Here is a 27,152-nt window from a genome sequence, read left to right on the forward strand (position 1 = left end):
TGATGAAACAAACAATTTTTATCAGACACACGAACGTTGTCATATGGCAGAAATTGCGTGACAAAAATAAATAGAACCTCTCATGGAGAGAGCACATTTATGTTCTAAAAGGCTTTTTAACCTGACTGTTATTGAATGATGTTAAATACTTATCTAATGTAAGCACAAGTCATACTTGTAATAGATATATTTATTTTGTTTTATTCTTATTCCAAGCTCCTATCAGTTTTAAGTAACATGAAAAAATAGCCATTACTGCGAAAGTGACTTTTTCTGATATGTCTTTCACGTTTTCCTGGCCTAAATAATACACAACATATTTTAATTGAGAGTGAGTCAAAAGAGTGGCAGAGTTTATTGCCAGTTCTTCTCTACCGTTCTACGCACTTTAATTTAGAACTGGCAGTAAATGTACAATTGTGTACATTTTGTTACCTATATGAATAAATGATTTTGTAATTAAAAATTATAGACGTCTTAATGTAACTCACTTTACTAGTTACAATTTGTCATCGTAAATTCCTCTTCCATGAGTATCTCTCATATGTAGTTCTTCCACTTAATTCTTCATCAATTAAAATTCTTTATAAAATATTAGTACCTAGTATATCCATAAATTGTCAAATAATGAAAAACTGCCTAAATCTTAAATCATTAAAAAGACGCGAGAGAATTCCATAAACCATCATTGGCCAATCTGACAATGGGTCCTACAGCAAATTTTTTTTTTCATAAACCAAGAATTATAAAAAACACTTAACGAATTTGCACTTAGCAAGCGTAGCAGCGACAATACGTTAGCCATATGATCCATGGCGGGTCAGTGCTCTCGACTGAAATACACAACCTTGACCGGGAACCCTGCTTACTCGCCTCCTTGCTGAGTTACAATAAACAACTATTCGTAAACAGGGAAAATATGTATCACACGGCAAGTTTAGTTATTACTACCCGTAAAAGCGTTTACATGTTTCAACTAAAGTACTATCCTAAAGCACTCTACTAAACACTAAGATAATGTAAATCGGCCTTAATAGTGAGTAGTCGCTAATGTATATATAACATTGAACTTAAATACTAACATATAATTAGTATACAACTTTAAACAATGTTTTAGACCAATTTTATGTCAATTATACGAAGCTTACCGTTACCTTGTACCTACTATTGTAATGTGTATATAAGACGGAATTAAAATTCGGAGGTCCCACGTTCGATTCTCGCCGCAACAATGAGTTTTGGGTTGTTCTATAAAGGCATACTTGTGCATGCATTATACTAAAATAACATGTGCCATTAATACTTTAATAAAAGCCGCAAATCTATATCGACCTCAAGCCCTATTTCGGAATTATACCACTGTAATGTATATTATAATAGAATAATTAAGAACAACATTATTTATACCTTAATTAAAAAGGAAGACTTTTACATCGCGTTATTTAAAACCTCACATATTCTAATATATATATATCATATTACCAACAATTAAAACACAGGACAAAACATAAGTTGATTAAGAACTACTTAAAGAATTAAAAATAATAAAAATCATACAGACGTATCATATAAATCATTCGGAGATGGTCCATATAGGTCGGTTGGCGAACATGTTCGTACACGCCGGAGGTCGAACCACGTGCCTCCGTTCCCACGACCCGGGGGACCTCACACCTCCACTCAACTAAGGTCAATGATTGGAGACTTTAGCGTTGCCAATAACATCTGTGACTGATAAACAGAAAAACCAAAACTTAATAGTCTTCTAAATAGATCGTGTGTGTTACCTTCTTTAATAAGATACGTTTCCTCCTCGCCTAGTGTTAAAGCAATTTAATATTAATAAAACGCATTAAATTAATACAATTATTTAATTAAATATTGTTAAACTGGCCACTCTTTGCCTACTTAACTTGCATGGCTATGAATTGATTGAAGGAAGGTAACCTTAATTGACGATAAATATTGTTATATTAACAGACTTGGTTTGCTATATATATTACATATACTATTATTATATATGTATCTGTATATATTATTTCATGACAGTATCAAGAATTTACTAATGACTAATTTCTCATCTCCCGTTTATTTTTTTAAGAAACCAAAGTTTTAATTCAATAATTTTTTAAACGCAATTAAAACGCTTTAATAACGTATTAGAGTTTTTTAATTGTATCTTTTTTTTAAGTTGCTATTATTATTATTTTATCTTACGAGAAATCAGCTTAACAAATTTTAGATATCATAATCTTCCAATAGTTTCATGTATCGATTATTTATTTACAAAGTTACACGAGATTGATAAGGATGTATATTTTACAATATGTTTTCAATACGAAAAGTACAGTCTGTACTAACACTTTCTCATCGCGTATGGAAAATCAAACGGAATCCAAGCCTATTCATAAAGATTACCTAGAAACAGAATTTGCAATAAATTAGAATTAACATATTAATATATTTCCTGGCTTTCTCTAAACATGACCTATTTTCGAATCGTTATTATCAATCAAAATATTAAACATACGCACTCGCTACATGACATTAGTTCTGGGAAGCAACTTGTAGGAAATTGTTAATTAATGACGAAGTGTTTATTGGCAAAGCTTAAAGCTAATAATTCAGAGGTCATGTTATATTTTGTATCAGGCAATCAACAGTCTTTATAACTCGTATTTCAGCAGCGACGTCGGATAGTAATTGGTGTCGAATATACAGAGGTACCTTTGTACTCTATAATTTATACGTGGAGTTTTGGCGCCATTTTGACAGTATTTACAAACCTATCAAAGTTGAATCAGGTGAATTGTTGTACATTAACCAATATTCAATGTGAAAGGTTTGAAATAGATCGAATAGAATTATTTCATTTTTTTTAAATAAAATTGATATTTACAAACGTAAATTAAGCTCATATATAGGATAAATGATAATAGAAGAAATAGCCTCGTAATTTTTTTTCCTTACCACTTTTCCACTTCTAATTTTTGTTCCTTTAAAGATAACTTTTTGGAATCCGAAACTCGGACCACGGAGCTTTTAAACATAACTTCACTTACCGCCATCTAGTGGTGAGTGGAAAACTAAATGTGTTTCTATAGACTGAATGTTTTTTTCTTCGCCTTTGCTCTAGACTCTAGAGTCTGGTGTAAGTTGGTAAACTGCAGACCATGAGATATCAGCTTCAGAGCTCGAGTGGGGTATAAATTAAGATGCATCGCGATTGTTTTTGGTAAAAAGTTCACTGGTAGCCCTACATTATGAAGTTACAGCGGTTCTGCTCTCGTGATAATTAAGTCGTCTGTGCATGAGTTATAGAATAGAACTTAACACTCTCAATAGAGTTTCACCGAAAGGGCTTAAATAATGGCTATATACAAAATGCTTTTTACAAACTCGAGATATATTTCGTAGAAGTATAAACGTAGTTTAAAACATAAGTTACGTAGTTTTCAATTTGTAAATCTACTTGTCATGGCATTCGCAGATAGTATAATAAAACCATACTTAACATAATGACATTCCGAGTATATAAGGTTTTGCAACGATTTCATATTTCGCCGTCAACTTTCCACGGTAATTTTTATGAAGCATGAGGCCACGTAAATTCATTCTCATATCATTCGTAAACCTTGAGTTTGATTCCATTGTACCTGCAGCTATTTTCCCATGGTAAAATTACTAGTACGTTCCTGATAGTATTTAAGAGACATTTCAATTGGATATTCTATACAATATGGAGAGCGGTTTAATTAATTAACTACTAGGTTAAAGAAGGTTCGGTTTCTTTCAATATAATAGTTTAAGGTTAAAATACCTGAAGTTCGATACTTGTAAGTCGTAGTGGTGACGGTAACTTTAACTTAGAAATAATACATAGTTAATAGTAGTTTGGTGGAAACATTACATAGTTTTTCTGTCCACAAATTTACAACTTATTTACCCATGATAATTTGTTGTTTATAGAACTTTACAAAATTAGTAAGTTTAGTTAGTGGGCACCTCCTTACCTTACCTAAAAATTGAGGTTTGAGGCATTACCTGCCTACCAGACTTGTAACCGTGCTGTTCCACGTTCCTCAAATCAACACTAACTATGCAAACAACTCACTTCTATATCGCGCAGCCCGGACATACAAACACCACACAAGCTTGACTTCTTTAAGCTATCACGAAATATGCTTAAGGAGTATTAGGAATATCCATAGCGCCAAATATGAGCTCACCCCACATACACACCCTCACACCTCACCTTTCACACCACCACACAACACAGCCGAATTAGGCCCTACTTGTATTTAATATTTTTTATTCATTCTTTCATTTCGTAAATGTTTGAACCTATTTGTATCTTCTTCTTCTTGTTGTATATAATTTATGCAATGTAGGATTAGGAAATAAATAAATAAATAATTAATTAAATCCCGTTGGTATTTCGTTAGATTATTGATAGTGGAAACGGTGTACATTTTCATTAGTATTCTATGGTCGAAGGAAGAGCACGATCCGCAGCCGATTTACTGTTATACTCTTCCACATCTCAGTCGGGACAAACACACGTACTATCTACATGCTTTATTGTATCGCGGCCTCAAAAGCCTATATTTCATCAAACTTTCTAAGTATATGCAGGAATGTTTATTTTATAATATGAAATATACATATACACGACGGCCCTTATCTCAGGAACTACAGTTTTATTATGTTAGAAAGAAGAACTGAAATAAATCAGTGGCGCTACAACCTCTTTTAGGTCTGGGCCTCATATTTCTGAATCTGTTTCATGATCATTTTTTTCAATCTAATAGACAAGTAGGTGATCGATCAGCCTCCTGTGCCATGTTTTTGGGTGTAAGACATGTCGATTTCCTCACGATGTTTTGCTTCACCGCTCGAGCGTATGCTAAATGCGCACATAGAATGATAGTCCATTGGTGCAGAGCCGGGGATCGAACCTACGACCTCAGGTATGAGAGTCGCACGCTGATGCCACTAGGCCAACACTACTCTATAAGCTATATATGTATAGCTAATAATTAAGCTTAAAACTTTTATTTTTAACTTTTAAGCTCGAACGGTGAAGGAAAATAACGGAGGACACAGACATGTCTTAGATCCAAAAAGTCGACGGCGTTTGTCAGGCACTGGAGGCTGATCACCTTTTTGCCTATTAGATTTAAAAATGATCGTGACACAGATTCAGAAATCTGAGGCCTAGACCTAAAGAGGTTGTAGCGCCGAGTTTTTTTTATATAGCTTATTAAGTAACTCCTATATACCCGATAAATACTACAAGTTAGTCTTTGAGTAAGGACTTGCAACACCAATCACCACATATTATGGCTTCTCTTATTTATATCAAGCAGCAAACGCTATCGTTTGGAAACAGTTTTTAATGAATTCATAACCAAGCTTTCAGTACTTTTTGTTTAGCTAAAGACTCATACTTCGCACTATTAAACAATTATCAATACCAGCCGAGTATATTATTTAGTAGAAAGTATATTAAAGCATGTGTTCTTGATAAAAATCACCAGATAAATTTGATTTCCAATATTCATTATCATAAGCAAATCCACTTATCAACAAAACACATTTCAAAGTTATCAGGCGTTAATTTATAAAAATACTAGCTGTCCCCGCGAATTTCGTTTCTCCTTAATGTGATTTTACTTAGCCTACCATTTTAGTACATACCAACACGGAACATTTTGATATGTTACCCCAGAGACTGTTCGGTTTTCTGGTATTAAAACTTTTTAGGTTTCTCTGTGAATTTTTCTCCTTATAAACCTCAGAGTACCTACAAGTCATAATTATAATTAACAAACATAAGATTTTAATTAACAAATAAAAAATAGGGGTTGATCGCAGAGGGGTGAAAATTAAGGGTTGTGTGTATTTTTGATTGTTGTATCATAAAAAAATAAACAAAAATTCTAAAAAATAAAAATTTAGGGGTGGACCAGCCTTAACTTTTAGGGGTTTGAAAGATAGATACTAGCCGATTCTCAGATTTACTGAATATGCATAATAAGAATCGGTCGAGCCGTTTCGGAGGAGTTTGGAACGATTATTGTGACACGAGAATTTTATATATTAGATTGATGCGTACATTATTACTATGCCGTATTGGTTTCTTTAAACTCTCATTTATTATTTCAATGAAAACATTCGTCTAAAGGTGTTCTATCACTGAAGACTGGTCGTCAGTTTTGCGAAGCCGGTCTTGATACAGCTGTGAAACTTACCATTCCCCAACGTTACCCAGCAATAATTACTTTCTCCTTTCTACCAGCACCATTCATCCCGGAATCTTGCTTATCATAAGTTAAAATGGTCATGACGCAACACGTGGCATGAAACAAACGAAGCACGTTATATTGACATATATCCCAAGAATAAGAGAAGACGAAATTGACATTTGACTTCACTACATTGTATATGAAAACTAATTGAGGTCTAGCACTAACAAGTTCTTTATTCATTGACCCCATTAGGAAAGAAACTTAATATTATGTTATGTTTATGTCTAGTTTTATTACGAAAATAAACGAATGCAAAAGAGAATGTTATAAACAGATTTTGGTGCATTGATTTTATTGGCATATAGGAAATGTGTTGCTACGTAAAGTTGTATATAATTTAGTAGCTATACTATAACTATTAAAATTAAAATACGATGGTGTCAAATATATGAAGGTTTATAAAAACTTACAGCGCCCCTATTCGTTACTCACTGAACTATAATTTTTCAAATAAATATCTGACGCAAGTTAAGTTCGGTGGCGGTTGCTGTAATGAATGTAATGCGTAATGTATTTTAAATGAAACTCTTTGTTTGAAGCTGGGTGTCAACAGGTTAAACATGACCTTATACCTAACATAAAATTAGGGGCAGTGTGGTTGCGATGCTGGATTAACAAAAAACTAACTTGATTTATTTAAGGGTTCTTAAATCTGCATGGCTAAATAATATAACAAAATTAAGTATACCTTTTAACTAAAAAAAAAGGTAACATGTTTTTACCGTATTAATCTTTGTATACAAGGTTGAGACTTGTGAATGTGTAGAGTGCTATATAATATGTACCTATATGGAAATTTCCAAATATGCAAATATATAAAATGCAGATTTACTTTCAGATTTGCGAAAGATTGCATTTAATTTGTTATTATTTCGTGAAATGCACTGATTTCACTGAACAATAGTGTTAAATGGGACGTGAACGTTTCCATACATGTGTCAGACATAATGGAAATCTGTACAAAACAATTCAGGAAACAATGTAACATTTAACTAAATGGCTGCATTATGTAAGGATTTAATAAAAATAATTACTCTTTATTTAAAAGGATATAAATTCTACAGATATATAAGTTAGTTTGTTTTTCCTCTATCATAACGCCTAAGTGACTGCAAAATCGAATTCTGATGATAAAATAATAGTAAAATAATTGAATTTACCAATTCGAAGTGTTTTTGAAGTTATACTGCTTTTGGCGCGTAAGGAAAATAATATGAGAGTAAATTTTTACGATGCGCGCGCACACCGTTACGAAGAACCGACACCCTGAAGTTAGCTACTAACATTGTAGTTTTTTCAATTGTTAGTGTGTTTTTTTTTTACAAACGTAGAATAAATTTTTTTTAAAGATTTTTATCTTGTTACGCCAAAGAAGTATCCTAAAGTACCTTCTATCGCGTGTACAGTACACACACGTTTTTTTTTTAATTTTGGTGCATGTTTATTTTATCACACCAGTCAGTAGAGTGATTTTTCAAAGAGTGTGACAATTGTCAAAGGATTCGGGTCATCTGCCAAATTGGAAAATTATTTCAAGGAAAGTATCTTGAGTAAATATTAAAATTATTTTCAAATATGTTCGATCACCTATGGTTCAATTTTAAATTACAACCTCAATAAAATTTATTTAAAATAAACACGTTATCTCACTTCACTTCATATATTGCAAGTCAATAAACATGCCCCTCACCAAAACATATTGTTTTTAACTTAAAGCATTGCACAACATTACATGATATTGAACGTAAACATCCTACTTAACTTTTTACAAAACAAACAATGCTTTAAGTTTATGTAAAAATAAAATGTAACAATACATACAATATTTCCTTTCGAATAGTGGACTATATTAATAAAAAAAATCATGCAGACTATATTATATCTTTTTCATCCTAAGGTATAATATACTCTGCATGATCACTCTTACCAAGTCATCACTTCCAGGATGGACGTCTTTGACGCAAACTAATTGCCATTTAGTAGGTGGTAAGTCGTCCCCTTTAATAATGAAAATATCTCCAATATTTGGGGCTAAAATATTGTTTTGCCATTTATATCTTTGGTGCATGGTAAGATCCATTCAATTCCATCTTTTCCTTGATTTTTTTCTTGATTCAAATTTTGAATCATCTTTTGTAGCTTACACCATCTAATTCAGCAACAAAACCAATCTTCTGGTCATTGTAATTAACATCAGGAATGCCTCTTAGGGGTTCCCCTATTAGGAAAAAATTTATAAGCCATAGCTTTTGTATGATCGTTTTTGCTATGATGATCACAGGAGACAACCACCCAAGAGGGTCAAATAAACGGGCAATGTCAAACAGGATGCATCTATTTGTTATAGGATAGGTAAGTAAAGGTAAGTTAACTGTCATTTTAAATGCTCTTCTCTTCGATCCCAAATTTCGATGCCGATTTTAATAACTTTGTCCAATTAAATTTCCAACGAATCTTCAATTTTGTTGTTTTCTTGAATGTGTCTTGTTGTATTACAGGACCAACCAAGATTGTATCGTTCAAGGAATACCCTTGAGAACCCTTTGTGGATGCATCAAAGACTACTCGAACCTTTGTCTTGCCTTACATGATGAGGTAAGTAAATTGTATTACAGTCATTCTGATCTTCTAGCTCTTTCATATGCCCACATAAATATATTCTTTTATGACTTTTGTATATTCATCTTTTAGTAGTAAATATTTATTTAATCTTTTCACTAGACGCTAAAATCTCTTTATTGCTTGTTCTTTACACGTTTTTCAATATATTAACCGTCAATGTCTCTTTGGGTTGTACTTGAGTAAATTCTTTCACATTCTTCTTCTTCCTTCGTGTATATAACTTTCTTCTTAAATAAATCTTTGTTAATTTCCCAAAAAGATTTCAGTAAATCATTGTCTTCTTTAATATGAATAACTGAACAAATCCTTATAAACTTTACCAAGATAGAAATTTTGAAAATCTACATTACAAATCTGTGGAAATTAATTATCTGGTATCGGTTACCAAAAATATTACCCCAAAATGCGATTCATCATTTGCATTACGCTTTTCGTCAAAGGAAATCAAAAAAGTTATTTGAAAAGCTTCGATCACACAGACCATTAGTTACCGACAATGGCCTTTGACCATTGTCACACACAAAACCACTAATTTGTCGACAGTGGTTCAATCAAATTTTTGCATTTGTGCCATTTTTCGCTCGTTGCACAGCGTGTGAATCCCTCATTATTAACATTGTTAAAATTCTGTGAAAATGCTACTTTGTGTATTGTCGTGGAGTAATTAACGTGTGCCGTTAAACTTTCTGTTTATAAATTTATTTAAGTAAACATATATCTATAAAAATACAGGTTATTAAATATATTAAAGAATCGGCTCCCGGGGGGGGTCTTCCCTCAGAGATACGACCTCCAAATGTTCAAAAAGCGAGCCTACTCCTCCCTCAAAGGCCGGCAACGCACCCACTAAAAATGGGTGTCTATGGGCTGCATAGACTGCCCTTTTTGGTCGTCCCGCAAGCTCGTTTGTTTATTATATAAAAAAAAAATTAAAATAATATTTTTGGCATGCACAAATATATTTTTAACATTATTAATCAAGACAATTTAATATGCCTAAGTTATATGGGTTGTATGGGTTATGTTACCTATAGAATTTTCATTTACAACCAAAGTCGATCGGTGACTACAACCTGTCTGACCCAGAATGCTGGTTTTGATTTTAAACACTTGCAATGAGAAACTTAACAGACACAGAAATTTTTCTGTCTCTGGACTTATATGTGCATATACATAAATATATACCTCTTGTTTACCACTGTCATAATTAGGTATTTATTATAATTACTGTTACGCATGTCCTTACTCACGTGGAAAATTAATGATCTTCAAAAGTGCAAAGCTTGAACAATAAACATGTTCTTATGTCAAGGATCATGATGACTTTTGCTAAACCTAAAACTACACTCTAGTCACCAGACTTAAAGTTAAAATTTGAATGGGAGTACTTTTTGCAGTTTGTTTTAAGTTTTTACAATGTTTGTCCTCAGTACATTTTATACCATTATTTTCCTTAATAAATAATTATTTTTTTCATGTTTACATATTGTTTTTAAACACTGAGAAATTTTAATTTTTACTTATTTTATATAGACTTGTTACACATAATTTTAAAAAGTTTTGAAGACCTAGTCTAGACTACGCCTGCTCCCACAGTTTTTACCCACCGATTTATTTACTGTTTATTATACAGATTATCATGAAAAATTACTTACAAATAGTTTATACAATAGAACAGTAACATTTAATTGTTGTATAATATATGATTAGCTGAAGCAACGCTCCGTTGCTGTATTTGGAACTTAAGAAAAGTAAGATAATAAGAAAACGAACATTCAATTATTAACGATCATATCGTCCGATTAGAATTTGTGAGTTAAATTGGATAATCGTTTGTTCTTCCTGTCGAAATTGACTTTAGGCCATCGATGGATACGTGTACTTCACAAATCTTTAGTTAAGTTCGTATGGATTTTGCAACAAAAATCTTTTCTCTTAAAAATCACAGTGAATAAAGTAGGTATTAAACATTATGTACCCCTGTAATTTAACAAATAAGTAAATCTTAATCTTATTAAAATATTATGAAACCCAAAATTGGAGTAACTGACAGTAGTAAAACTTTTTTTTTATTTTGGCTTACAATTTGCGTGCCAGTTAAATTTTATCCTTTAACACGTACAACATTCAATTATAAATCGAAACAAAGTATTGGTCCAAAGTTGTTCTTAAAAAGTCAGGGGTTAGACATATCAATACTCGTCTATTATAAATTGTAACAGCTACTTTCAAAATTCATACTTAAGAGGATCAGATGTTCAAGTCTCCTTATCTACCTAAAAAACTGTAGACAAATCTGTTATTTAAAAGTCCTTGACAAGTCGTTTAATCGTCGGCATGTTGCTTAACTATAGACTCTGCGATATTAGAGTTAAAGCCATTCACACAAAATACCTCTGCGAAGACAGTCGCGTCAAACGAAATAAGGGACGATGACAAAATTATTATTTTTTGTTGGTTTGTGTATGTGCTTTAAGGGGACTCTGCAACTAGTGCCCTTGCGTAAGTTAAAGTCTATTTTACTAGCTGAACCTTAAGACTTCATCTACATATAGCAACGAACGCAGTCTATATTTTATATTGGTCCCATGTTAGTCTGTAAAGAAATTTATCAAAAGCGATTCACCACAAAAATAAATGCAACTTCCAAAGGATTGAATTACAGATAAAATTAATTGCAATTGCAAAAATCTGTTTCCAGCAAGACTAAATCATATATACCGAATAAATTGAACTATGTAAACTATGATAAATTTATTCTTTTTAAAAATATTTATCGTTCCATAGCGGACTTCATCCATCCATGTGCAGAGCTAACTGACGAATGCTTTACCAAGGCAACCATAGATGCAATACCAGGTGTGGTCAAAGGTATTCCAGAAGCGGGGATTCCACCCTTGGACCCGCTATACTTGGATAAGAATATTACCATGGATCTCCCAGGAAACGTCAAGATGACATTTCACAATGGAAAGCTGTCTGGATTGAGTACTTGTCATCCAGATAAAGTATCGTAAGTATATTATCTTCATGTATGTTTAAAGAACCCCGTAACATATGGAGCAGAAACATCTGTTTCTTTGTGAGATTCAAACATCAAGGTAGGGAAAAATTTGCTTAAAAGTAATAAATTTATGTGTTATTCGAGACAAGTGTAAGAAATTGTCAAAATTTATATTTAAAAACCCTTTCTCTCTTCACGCCACGAAGATTTTTCCTTGAGCCGAATCATGTGACACAAAAATACACGCTCTTATTCTGAATGTTTTAATAATCTTTGTACTGATTTAAATATTAATTATTTTTCATACAATTATTTTGTTATTGAATTACTGAACAAATAAATGTCAATAAATCTGTTGTCATTTGTAAATTTATGGTGTCAAAAGTACGTTCAAAGCGAATTACATAAGGCGTTGCTAAACTCTAACCAGTTATACACTTCGCGTCGGAACGACCTAAAAATCTATTGAATCGTATATACCTAATCCGTAATATATTGCAAATTAAAATTATGCATACATTAAATGACTGAATTTTATTACATATATATATATAAATATATCATCTTTATATTATTATTTCTGCTGAGTGAACCTAAACAAAAAATCCTACTAATATTATTAACGCGAAAGTTTGTAAGTATGTATGGGTGTTTGTTACTCTTTCACGTAAAAACTACTGTATGGATTTTAATGAAACTTTACAATAATATAGCTTATCATCAGAATTTATTGTCCGAAATATCAAGTAAGTAGGAAAAAATATACCATCTGCGACCTATACTGGCGTGCGCTGCCAAAACCTCTAGAGTTACACATATGTAATGTATGATAGAAATGTTTATCTTAAATAGTCAATATCTTTAGTAGTTTTATAGTATTGTCTTTGATTGACATAACTTTTACACATTTAAATAAAAAAAAATAAAAAAAAGACACCGTGCGCCACGCACGCTGTAAAGCACGCGAAACGTCGGATAAATTTAAAATTATGTTTAAATAGTTGTAAATTTATAATAATACATAACTTCAATCCGTTCAAAAAAGTTTTTTATTTAGTAGTTTTTTTCTACGCCACTCTAATATAACTACTCGAAACACTAATCCTGAACAGACGAAGTCGCGGGCACCAGCTTGAATTGTCAAATATAAATTTTAATTTCGCGTCATTCTTACTCATAATTCAATATGTATTGTCTATTCTATGTCTCTTGTCTGTGACATTACGAGTTACCATTATTGCCCTTTTTATTATTTGAGTTAAATTATATTTCTCGAAGTGGATCGTCTTCCATCATATATAAAATTTACATTAATAATTATTAATATTGATATAATAACATACTTTTTAAAAATACTAAAAATCCATAAAATATTAACATCCTTAAAAAAAGCATGAACTTACATTCAAATTTTAATATTCTATTTATGAAAATATTTTTCATTTATTCATTTCAAAATAGTATATCACTATATGTAAATTTATAACACAAATCCGCGTAACTATTATAGCAAGTAGAAATCTTTGTTATTAACTTCACGCTAAGTCGACAAGGTTAGGGCGCGAACTCTGTGCGTTTATGTAAGCATTTATAAAAAAAATTACTGTGTTATTCAAAACATGTATGACTTTACATAATTATCTAACACAATACTGGGACAATATAACAAGTTATAATTCTTAGCATTAATCTTTAATCAGTACATTCTGAAAGTCGTGTTACTGTCACTGAAATTGTTATACTCGTACAGCCTTGCGATTCTGTAGCTCACTTTTCGAACTCTCACAGCGGTTTTCGCATCGGCGGTCGCGCTCAAATCAGTCGTGAAGCAGTCATTTAACAATTTAGCATTCTGATAAACAATAAACTACAAGCTCCCTCCTTAAAGTGAGTTACAGAATCGCAAGGCTGTCTTAGAGGCAAGTGGCTAGGAACATGTGGGCCTTTAAGGCTTTACATATTCAGGTCAGCGAAGCAAAACAATGACTTATGAATTCTATAAAAAAATACTTTTGTCAGCTTTTTTAATTCTAACTAACAACTTTTTCATTTAATCATGCTACATACGTATAATTTGTATTTACCATTTTCTTAACGTACAAAGTAATAATAAAAATAATTAAAAAGAAAAATAAAACAAATTTAAAAAGTTTGGTCCCAGTGTATTTTTGGTGTTATTCTTACTAACAACTAAATTTTGACGAAGATTTGTTTATGAATTTTTACTTTTCCCGTTAACATCACTATTTCCCTCTTTTAACGATGCTTATTTTAGCCTTTAATTTATTATTTTCTCGTTATTACCTATCTTTGGCTAAGGTTCAGCGTGAAGTGTTACAGTTTAATATAAAACATTATGTTTTTAGATCTCGCCGTGAAAAGAGAACATTTTTCTTCGATATGCACTGTAACTTCACGATCAGAGGACAATACAGCATCGATGGAAGAATATTACTTTTCAATCTTAACACCGACGGAGATGCGAAAATTAAAATTTGTAAGTAATCAATACATGTGGAAGTATTCAGAACTTCGATATTGTGTTTTAGACACGCGTATAATAACAATTATTTTGAATTAAATAATTATATAAAAGCTCTAAACAGTGAGACTTCGTCAACTTTCACGTGACGATATTTCAAACTAAATCAATTACATACTCGTCTTATTATTTTTATTAGGTACGTTTAAATTAGTCGAGGCAACCGGAAAACCCCTTATTAGAGACTTACCTCTTTTACTGATACATTCCTTCCTCCTTCTGAATACCACCATATATATGTCGTAGCCAACTAGCTTAAGTAGCCGTTCAATTAACAGCCTAGCCGCTTAACTAACCGGCGTCGTTTAACTAGCGACCTGAAACATATTCAGCCGTAGTGTTTGTTACAACATTTAATAAACAGGCTGGCTAATGCGTAGACCATTCGAACGATAGAGTCATTATTTGGCAGAAATAAAAAAGGTGAAACATATGACATAAAAAATATTTCTTTTAAAATTAAATTGCTTGAGTCAACTTTGGAAAACACCATCAAAGTTGTGGTTTGCCGACGCCATATTGACAGTTTGAAAAGTTTCGTTTCGAGTTTGAGCGTGACAGAAGGTGCAATTAAATTTTAATTAACAGTCAACAGGCTTGGCTAGTAATGAAACGTCATCGATACAAGTCATTTGCCTAGCTGTTTGATCAACAGGCTGCACATCTTTCAGGCCACTAGTTAAACGGGGCCGTTTAGTTAAACGGCTAATTAAGATAGTTGCCTACGACATATACACATAGATATTTTCAATTTGTTTTTATCAATGATTTGCATGCAACCATAATATGAACGCTTTAGCAAACGTAAATAATTTACTTACCACGAAATTTTAAATACACTTATAATTAAGGTAATTAACCGTTTAAACTGTAACGATAATATTACTTCAGGGAATCAGCGAGTGCGTTTGGAGGTTTACGAAAAGGTTGTCAAGGAAAAAGATGAAGAATGGCACTACAAAATAAACTCGTACAAATATAAGGCTGATTTCGGAACGGATTTAAAACTAAACCTTACTAATCTATTTAGAGGCAGCCGAGAAATTAGTAAGTGATTTTTTATGTTATAAAACAAATAGATCTGATAGGACCATTGTGTGTTCGTTATTAGACTTTCTACTTTACTTGTCCAGATATCAAATAAAGTAATAATAATCTAAAATAAATTCATTTTTTAGGTGCAAACATTCTTGAAGTTCTAAATGAGAATTCCCAACTGGTGGCTCAAGAATTCGGAGGCCCTATTCTGGACTACGCCATAGATTATGCAATGAACGTGACACAACGCTTCTTTAGCACGTACACATACAACCAACTCAGCCATGTACCACTATCAGATGAATTCTTCGAGAAGAGTTAAATATAATTAAAATAATTTAGTATTACGGGTAAAAATAAGGAAGATTCTTTTTAACTTTTATAAGGTTTGAAATCGGGGTAGGTAAAGCGAAAAAAAGCGTAATTTAGCAATTTTACAAGAATGTTGCGTCGCCTTTAAGTGGTAGCTCAAAATGTCAACCCAGTTATGTTATATATTGCAAAAAAATTACAAAACCAATAATTAATCGACTTTGCAACGCAACAATAAACTCGCGTAACGGTGTCTGTCACATTAGCATTTTTTTCGAATGTGGATTATATATATAATATTTATAAAGTAGAAATGTGACAATAACAAAATGTTAACTTATATAAAAATAAAATAAAATACAAAGCCTTTATTGTTGTTAACAAGTTTTACACAGAGTAGTTTCGTGTGCCTAAAATTAATTTACTTATGACTACTATCTAAAAAACACATTTTGACTATTAATTATAGTTTAACTAATATACTAACAATTTTAATATCTATTGATTATCGGCAAACGGTAGTTCGGTTACAACTTGTCTTCCGACAAAGGCCTCCTCTAAAGCTCTCCAGTCTTTTCTCATTTTTGCAGTGCGAGTCCATGTTGAACCCGCTATTTTCTTAACGTCATCCTCACATCAGTTAGCCTGTCTTCCTCTATGTCTCTTTCCGTCTAAAGGGTACCATTATGTGATAAGTTTTGTCCATTTTTCTTGCTTTTCTCTCATCATATGCCCTGCCAACTTATATACCGCACTCAAAGACAAGTATCCAAAATCAAAGATTTGTAACACAAGTTCATTGTTAAACAACAAAAAATATTAAACATAATAAAACAAATAATTCGACGAAAAAACGTCAACAAACACATCAGTATTAGTTTCACGACACCATAGTAACGTAATGTTGCTATGGCCATGACCAGAGACTACAGAAATGTTCCAGAATATACCCGTGTGACATAACACATTGCATACATATGTATGCTGAACGCAATATCTGACGAAACCGTTTAGCTCTTTAGCAGGTCAAAGAGTATACAATATACATGTCTATCACTGAAGTATTAAAGTATTTTGTTATATGTGTTTTTTTCCTTTCCAACTATCGTAAACGCGCGAAAAGGCTCTCAAAATTCCTTAAATTCATTAATTTTATGTTGCAGATATCTTGTAGGATGTACTAAATGTCTAACTAAATGTAATATTTAAATATGGCATGTACTGTGGCTTAGGGGTTATCAAAACAGAAAATTATTTACGTTTTACCCAAATATCGAAGTTGGTTCAGCCTTGAAACTTCAAATATATACATATATGAGCAACTTATACTATAAGTTTCGTTTAAAAAATATTAAAATCAAATAAGCTGACTACAAACTGGTTTGAATACTAACTTAGGGTAAATCTCTAGCAAATTATCTACAATTATTATTAATGTCAAAACAAATCGTTTAGACTCTGAATGAAGAAATCTGATAAAATCTATGGTAGATATACATACATTTTACATAATACTAGCTGACCCCGCAAGCGTTGTTTTGCCGTGTATTTCTAGGAAACATTTTCACAACAGTTCAATAAAAATAACTATCTACTATAATAAAAAATAGGGGTTAATCGTGGAGGGGTGAGAATTAAGGTTTGTACGATTTTTTGATGCCACATAAAAAATTTATCCAAAAAAAATGGGGTGGACACCCCTTATCATTAAGGGGTTTGAAAAATAGATAGTAGCTGATTCTCAGAATTACAGAATATGCATAAAAAAATTATATGCATCGGTCAAGCCGTTTCGGAGCAGTACGGGAACGAACATTGTGACACGAAAATTTTATATATATGATATTATATTCGGTCCAACTATACATCCATCATGCATCTCCAATTTCAATCCACTATTAATAATTATTAAATAAATCTCAATTTCGGATACGTAGCACCAAAAAATACGAGCTCCTTCAACTAATCATACAAGGCAAAGTGGCAGGTAGAAGGAGACCTGGCCGCAGACGCACGTCCTGGTTGAAAAACATAAGACAATGGTTTGGTCTAAGCACCAAGTCATTGTTTAGAAGCGCGGCATCCAAAATTATGCCATGATTATCGCCAACCTTCGCAAGGAGATAAGAAGAAATTAATCTCTAGTCCATAGAGAAAGCAATCTCACAACCAGCCCCAGTTAATTAACGTGCAAATCAGGACAAGTGGAAAACCACGGGTGATTAGCACTTACATGTTATCCCTTAAATAGGTCATTTCATTATTGTATACGTCCTCCCAGTGACCGCTTTTATTAATTACTTTGTATTGTGAATGAAGTTAGTATAAAATTATTCAGCATTGCCTATTCAATTTATGAGAGACATGGTGATTTAAATCTAGAAAATTGTTGTATGATTTATTGTAACGTTATTGCAGCTATAGATGTATGGAACCTGGAGGTCGTCATCATCAATGTAACTTATGGGTTTTTTATAGAAATTCAAATTGTTGGACAAAACAGGTCCAATGGTATTACGCACGGGATAAAGGTACCTGTGCCATCCAGTATAGGGTTTCGACAAGGCAGAGCGGTTTTAGTTGGTATAGGCATTCGCTCCAAGCCTCAATCTATGCCCCCTGTGTCATTTCACAGCCCCGGCGCAGAACTCCAAAAAGAATTTCCCCTTTTTTAACAAATATCGAATATTGTTTTAAACGTAAAACGGTAAAAGTAACGTTCCGACTTTTCCGTTTCGACAGTATTGGAAACTAGCTTGTGCCTGCGACTTCGTCTGCGCAGGATTAAAGGTAGCGTGAAAGGCATATTTTATCTACTTTTAATACCAAAAGCGATAAAAGTATATATTTTGAGTAATCAATTTATCATTACCAAATGTGCATTTGAAATGAATTATCAATTTTTATTGTAGTTATGGTTCACTATTTTGGCTATAATGGCTTACACATAAGACATATATATATACTGTGGCGGGCTTTTTTGTAGGACTATTTAAGATAAACATTTCCATCATACATTACATATGTGTAACTCCAGCGGTTTTGGCAGCGCACGCCAGAATAGCTCGCAGATGGTAGACTTTTTCCTACTTACTTGCTATTTTGGACAATTCAAACAATATCTTTATTAATTGTAAAGTTTCATTCAAATCCATTCAGTCGTTTTTACATGAAAAAGTAACAAACATTATCCATACTTACACAATTTCGCGTTTAAAATATTAGTTTATTAGTACAATACATATCGTATTAGGAGTCTGAAAGTCCATGGCAGTTCCACGTATTGGTGGGAAAAACTTGACGTTTCGTAGTTTTTTTTATAACCCGTATAGTTCATTAAAGACTGAAGGGTTACCATAGTATGTCTCTATAGATAAACGAGAATTCCAAATTCAATTGAATTCCAATTTCATTCCATTTCAATCCAGAAACAATTTTCCACTGTGATAACGGCTTTACCGTAAATACAAACTATACTCATAAATTACTTGCCCAATTGAAAAACAAACACTAGACTATAGATCTCTAAGGAAAGGATTATAGACCCTAAACAACTTTAAGAAAAATTTGTCGGATTTGACTAGTATATAATCGCCGCATAATTATTCTTTTTGTAACATCGATTTAAATTTTTAGGCCAACCAAAAGCAATTTCTTTCACGTCAAACTTTTATCCAACCTAAATTTTCAATCTACTTATTCCATCGTAAATCAGACAAATTTCGTGACAAAAGACGTTCTTTAAATTGCATTTTCATTCCAAAAATTGTATTTCGATCGTATTTGGCTTATAGTTTTCTGTAAAGCGTTCTCGTCATCAAACACGCGAGTCACCGATATCGGCTTGTAGATTTATTTTCGTAAAGGAAACCTAAATGTCTAGCTTCAAATTTTAAAACTTTGAAAGTTCAGATCGAGTTGGCTCTTTTTCTTTTACTATTGGTGAAATACCTAGAAGTTATAATGAGATTTATTTTTAGACTGTTTATAGATTTGTCTTTTGAATATCGCCTAGGCTAGCTGCCAGCAATGTAAACCTTAACCATTAGATATATGTTCTAAGAGTACATTGTCTTCACATATAATTACATATTCAACAAATGTAAACAAAATATTGTAAACCTATTTTAAAAGAGTAAGTGTGGAGTTTCTTGCCCATTCTTCTCCACACGAAACTACCTTTTGGAGGGGGCAACTAGAATCTTCTTTGTATTTTGTTTGACGTTGAAAAGTGCCATTTTAGGTGGTCTAATTGAAATAAATGATTTGACTTTATTAGACATAAGTATTTTTGGCCTAGTGTCTTCAGCGTGCGACTCGCGTCCCTGAGGTCGTAGGTTAGATCCTCGGCTGTGCACCAATGGACTTTCTGACCATGTGCGCATCTAACACTCGTTCGTACGGTGAAGAAATACATCGCCCTAAATTTAAAATCGATGACGTGTGTCAGAAAGAAGCCTAATTTATTAAATAAAAATAATTAAATAAACGGATACAATTAATCGGAGGTGCCACTGGATTATTATTATTATTAAATGTTATATATAATAACTAGACATGATAGTCTGAAGTAAGTAGTATGTGTGTTTCGCAGGCAAATTATTTAGTTTTTAATTAAAAATATGAGAAATCAACAATGTAAATTGTTTTTTGTACGTAAATCTACCCCGTTTAAGGAAACTTCGATTCTACCCTTCCCATTCCAAGGTCGATTGTTGTTGTACTAGAATTTTTAGTACCAGCTAGGAAAATCTTTATATTGATACGTTCAATTTGGTAATGCATCGTGTGTAGATACTATTAAGTAATCAATTTAAGCTAATTAATTAGCAGGACACACACAGGACTCCAATTAAGCTGAAATACGCGCCGTTTCTATACGGTATCGTCGTGTACAAAAGTTATTTGAACTAGACAGTATTTTAGATATTGCTTCAATGAATATATAGTTATGTATGACGTCTGTAATGAGTCTATATTTCTTTATTTCATTCTTATTATATGAGATCAATCAACATTTACTAAATTACAATGCCATACAAAAACATATACGTTTAACTGCGGACAACACGGGGTATTTACAGACGAGGAATCATTCCATATGCAGATGTCACAAATGAAGACGAAGTTCCAGCACTGCAATTCTTATGCACACAATCTTGCATTCAGAACACATAATCTAGCCGTCTAGAATGTCATAATCTGAAATTAGCGCTAATCATTTATTTTGGAGCTTCGATGATTTCAGCCATCAATATCCATTTACGTTTATTTGTATATATATTTATTAATTATTCAAATGATCCGTATTACATATAATTTATTTTGACTACCTAGCTACTATTGCTATTGATGTTTTCAATACAACAGGTTTCGTTTAGATAATTCAATCTGAATTCCTTCGTATAGTATACTAGCTGGTAAATACAAAAAAAATACAGAAAGTATTGTCTTTTATTGACATAACTTTTACACATTTAAAGGAAACAATTTTTTACCGGACTGAAGTTATGTATTTATGTATTATAAATTTACAATTATTTTACATAATTTTAAATCTTTAAAGATAAGCAATCCGCGAAAATAGAGGACACCGTGAGCCATTTCTGCCAAAACCCTCTATCTTTTAGTCGATACCAACTCCGAGGAAATAAATACAGATAATACAAGTCTACAGCTGTGACTGTGTACTTTTTGACATTCAACACCTTTTGTCTTCAGTCACCGTGACCACGCACACTGTAAAGCACGCGAAACGTTGGTCATATTTAAAATTATGTAAAATAATTGTACATTTATAATGCATAAATACCTATCTTCAATCCGGTAAAAAATTGTTTCCTTTAAATACAAAAAGATTTTCCACACAAAAGCCATTATCCAGTCGCAGACTATGGCATATTGATCTAGCTGCATTACTGTGCACATCTACAGCCGCTCGCTTACACAGCTAATGGAAAATCTATATTCACATAGCTTTCTATAATATTATGCACTGTCATATTCCAACCTAAGCTTTGTTTAATCAGAATTATAAGAGAAAAGGGCGTGGTAATGGTGAGGATCATTATGCTAATCGCTATTGGTTATAAGGGTATTATAGTTGTGTGACATCTCGTAACTATGGGACATTGGGTAGACATAGAATGAAGCCTTCTATTCGCCGGGAATTTCCATAAGCACAGTGGGTATTTAGTTGTTAGCTTTTATATAAATGTTTAATACTTGAAATAGAACAAAATGAATACCGTGCAAGTACGTTCTTCATTTAATACAAGAACGTTTGGAATGGTCGCTTTTTGTATTAGTTTTTTCTCGTCCATATATCAACACTATGAACATTAATCACCATTCCACCCTGGCACATTAATACATCATCACAACCACCCCTAACTTCAAACCGGAAATAACTATTTGTTAATTTTAACTTTCTGCGGAAGAAACTATCATTTATGCCGCGCATAGTTAAGCTCTAAGTATGAACTAACTAGCTCTGATTGAGTCATTAGGCATTTTAATAATATTTTTAAGAAAAATATCAAATTAATATTTTCTCATAACACGCCTTCACGGTGTATATTTTAATCATAATAATTGCCGTATTTTTGTCCGTATTTGTGTAGCAAAACAATTTTGATAAGTTATTATATATGGAAGCGTGGCAGTATGAATTATCATACTTTTTACATAAACAATGAATAATAAAAAGTATTGCAATACATTTTTATTTCTTTTTCTTTATTTTACAAAAAAATATATTACAATCACAAAATGTTACATGAGAAAACCGCTGTGATTTGTATTAATGTCACCATAGCAGTCTTGTAATAAAGAACGTCAAAAAATTATAAAGGCGCCTACAAATACAAACAGCTTAGAATTGGTTGTGTTCTGTAAGATTTTTAGGAGTTTGGAATACAAACGTATCTTCTATAGTCGATAATGGTCTTAACCGTGGTACAGCTTCCAGTAGCGACACCGAACCCAATCGCAATAATAAGGTTATCTTCCGCGCGATCGCAGCACATCAGCGCTACGGATATTGAGAGAACTACATAAAAGTTCCATACAAAAAGTAACGAGCTTGGTATAAGTTGTACTTGGTTGTCCGAGTACGTGTGATACTTTGCTAAACAACAAGATTCTAAAAAAGTCCCCGCCTATCAAATAGCAATATCTATTTTAACAACCCCCAATCCCTCGTCAGTTTCAGTCATAACAAAATCGTCACGTAAATGAAACACACGTTTTGGCGTTATTTTCATAGTCGGGGGTGCAATTCGATATGTTTTTTGCTGATCTTAATTCGAGGTGTAAAAAACAAGGGGTGGAAGAGATACACTATCATTCATGCCGACGCTCCTATCTTTCTCTGATTCTCAAACTGCAAGTATAGAACGAAAACTACACTGAAGAAAAAACACTTTTACCGCATAATATATATTATTTTTATTATAATATTTTCTTATAAGCCGTAGAATGTAAATATAAATGAAAATTTTAAATAAGTAAACTAACATTTTGATGTTTTTTTATTGTTAGTCTGTGCGGTAGGAGAACCGTCGCGCGTCGTAGGATTTCAGGTGAGACCCCACACCTCTACGGAATGCCAAGGGATCAAGCCGTTTGGAAAGTACTGGTTGTCGACGATTCGAACCACTCTTCGTTGAATACGGAAGTCAAGTGGTCATGAGCTCCCGCCTTGAGCTGAGAACAGAATGGCTACTCTTTGTGGGGCCAAATTTTCTATTGCGAGAAATGGTGGTCCAGAGTGAAGTACCGTCTTGCGTTGTTGAACACACCAAGCTGGAGGCTAATTATTGTTTGATTCGAGCATACAATTTAAATTAAGTGAAATAAAGATAATCCTTTATGAAAATATGAGAAAGAGTAGAATATAAAAATACACTCTTTAATAAATTTTGCCTCTAAAGTTTAAGTAGCGGAGCCCCTAAACCTCTATGACATCTCAGCTAGCTTGTAAAGACATCCGTCATTCCACGCTTCACAAAATCACCGGCCCTTATGTTTTTAACCGCGCTACTTAGCTTCCGCCATTTTAATCGCGACCCCGGCTGTCGAGGGTCGTCTAAGATTTTCTCCAACATAAAAACTCTTGGAAAGGTCTTATTAAAGTGGCGCGTAGTTTTAGGGGTGTAATGTGTCATTTCCGATAAAAATTTTAAGGAAAATCTAAATTAAAATATGTCGTGTCAAAGCTTTTTTACATACTGATGTAGGTACAAACCATAACCATATAGGTATATGGTTGACTAAATCATGTTGGTCCTTAATTGAAATAAACTAGCATCCAATCAAATGGGAACCATTTTTCCTAAATTGGGTAACTTGACAGAATTATTAGGCGCTACGATTTGCTACTGGAAATTTGTATTAAGCACATAACATTGTCTTTATTTCTTGTCTTCCTCATCGTCTTACCATCCAGTAGAACCTCTCCACTTATTAATTATTTTTTAATTAAACAGTTGCATAATAATAAATATAATTACTCAGAATACTAAAATATATAGCAAAGAAGGACTTTAGCTTACAAGGAATATCATACATTTCTTGAGTCGATCATAGAAATTACGCTAAGTCTCTGTATGCATAATGAGTACAATCATATGCTTCATTTCACTTCAGTCATCCCCTAACAAGGTCCAGGAATGTGTCGAAAAACTCGAAATCTTTAGAACGACATTTCTTAGGCGGTATGATGATACATTGCTGCAAAAACAGATGCTGTCGTTATTTGATGAATGGCATGAGGTGTTGAGGTGGAAAATAGTGTCATTTGATTTATACTAATGATTTCTAAATATAATATCCTTTCAGACATACATATGCTATAATCTAAACTGCTTACTTAACATCAACACTTCGATGTCACATGTATTAGTAATGTACCTTATTTGCAACAAATAATTATAGAGATATAAAATCGATCTCATTAGAAGCTTTCGAAGCTTTTCTTTATCTTGTATGAGAGGCTTTTTTTCTTATATGATCAATGTATGCTGTAATTTTACATAGTGATGCTTCAAAACCTACGAGCGATTTTTGAATGAAGATAGTTTGTAGCAGCTTCAAAAGTTGATTTAATTTGTTTTTATATCTTGTTAGAGGTACTACATTGTTTAATAGAATCTGTAACGGAAATAAAACAGGACGCCTTCGTCATTTATTGAAGAAGAATTGTAAAGTATATTATTTTAGACAAATAAATTGTTTGTTATTGGGGTACTTTTTGTTTCTTAATACCTAAGTATGAATTAAACTCTGAATCGAAGAGCTGAGAATCGCTAACTAAGACTGCTGTAACAACACAGGACACTAGAAACATCGAGTTCTATAAAAAAGGAGATAAATTGCGTTTACATCCGTTACATAATATATAATTAAGAATTTAACTCTATATTATTAGAACTTAATAGATTGGCTTTATGCTTTCTTCAGTGGGAGTTAGATGGAAGCCTATTAAAGTGCCTACGTATGGTATTAGTAATTACCTGTATGTGTAACATGGTGTTACGTAATATAACCGACAATTAAAACCTGTACAGTTAGCAAAGAACAATGACCGATTACTGCTCTAAATAGCAGGGACCGTAGGAAACCTTGAACTTCCTGCCATTCTACCGATGTATTCAAGGAACGTGCTAATTTGTATGTAAGAACTGCGCGGTGATAATGACCGCCATGTGACTGTACGACGTGATATCAAATGATACATTGTGCTTTTTAGTGTGGAAAGATGTTTTTCTAAATGTATTTGTTAAAGATATTTTATATAGTTAAGTTAGCTACCAAACTGGCCCTTTGCTATACACGAAAGCTGTACTGGTTAACATTATCTTAATAAAACATCAAAATTCAAAATTGAAAAATCATTTACTCATATAAGTAGGTAACACAATGTACACTTATGAACGTCAAAAAAAAATATAAAATGCTTCTAATTTTACATTTACTGCCAGTTCTCAAATCAAGGGCGTAGAACGGAAGAGAAAAACTGGCAAATAAACTCTCCGCCAATCTATTTGATCGCCAAGTTTTTTGTATAACACAACGTTTGTAAGCTGCAACCATTACACCATAAAATAAATGCGCAAAACAATACAATTTTCTATAAAGGCTATGTATTAGAATACAAACATTTAAAATATTACAAACTCTTAGCTTGAAATTTAAATTCCTACAACTAATTCATTGATACAAAACAATCCCTCATACAAGATTTAGGTATTTATAAGCTATTTTAGCAAAGTAGATTCCCTAGTTGTCGAACACGATCGTGTCGTTCGAGCCGTTAAGGGGTCATCTCATTAGTCACTCATTCGCATGCGACCCGCGAGCTTTCAGTTCACTGAAACAACTACATTCTCACATAATGGCTTAATAAACGTAATTGATAATGCACTTACGGGTTACTGGACTCGTTTGCTTACAATGTAGTACTATTAATTTTCTATAAATAATAACTACAAATACACAAAAAAAATCAATGTAGAATTTTGAGTAAAGTTAGTAACAACAATTTAGATATAATTCACCCTTATTAATATGTTTTTATTGATTTTAGGCATCTTGATGAAACTTTAAAGAGATTTTTGTAATGATAACTTTAATATATAGTAAAGTAAAGTTGCATTATTCCATCAGTTGCTTCTTGTGCATAAGCCAATTTTTTTTCTTGAATTTAAACCGAAATCCGAACATGACAGTGTCTAACCAAGCTACGGAGGCAATTACACGAATTAAAATGATTACCCATGTATTTCAAAGCACTTAATTACGGAAGTGTTAGTCGTGTGTCGTGACACCGAATATATTGGCAGGCGCCTGCGCGTGCGCACAGAATATTGATATGTCAATAGTTTAATTGCCTTTAAATCATTTGAAACAAACGAATTAAACATGTAACAATGCGTAATACTATGTCAAACTGGAGCCTTCAGTTTATATATCTTGGGAACATTTACTTGTGTTTTAACTTATAAGAGACTAGCCGTTTCCCGCCCGCTTTGCTGGGCGAATTAAAATAGGAAATAATTAAAATTTTATGTTTCATTATTTATTTTTTTTCATATTTTTATTATTCTTCTTTTTAACTCCCCGCTAAGAAAATTGAAAATGTTCGAAAATCGAGTTTTTAACAGATGTTGACGTTTTGAGGTTCTAGGAAGCCTCCCCGAATGTTTCCGCGGTGAAGTCCGTATGGATAAGTTTTCATAAAAGTAAAACAGCAATAAGAAAATGAAGGAACGTAAAAAATAAATAGCCATAAACCATCTAGGAAACATTTCGCATTAGACCA

General features: G+C 32.6%; 1 protein-coding gene across 1 annotated transcript; it reads left to right on the plus strand.

The window, feature by feature from the left end:
* Window positions 1-11,278: 11,278 nt before the first annotated feature.
* Window positions 11,279-16,911, plus strand: LOC125051719 (circadian clock-controlled protein daywake-like). Its single transcript, XM_047652241.1, has 5 exons — window positions 11,279-11,435; window positions 11,721-11,946; window positions 14,304-14,434; window positions 15,371-15,526; window positions 15,658-16,911. The coding sequence occupies exons 1-5, from the start codon at window positions 11,366-11,368 to the stop codon at window positions 15,837-15,839; spliced, it is 765 nt and encodes a 254-aa protein (XP_047508197.1). The 5' UTR covers window positions 11,279-11,365; the 3' UTR covers window positions 15,840-16,911.
* Window positions 16,912-27,152: the final 10,241 nt, after the last annotated feature.

Source organism: Pieris napi, chromosome 8 (genome assembly GCF_905475465.1).
Source record: "Pieris napi chromosome 8, ilPieNapi1.2, whole genome shotgun sequence".
Lineage (NCBI taxonomy): Eukaryota > Metazoa > Arthropoda > Insecta > Lepidoptera > Pieridae > Pieris > Pieris napi.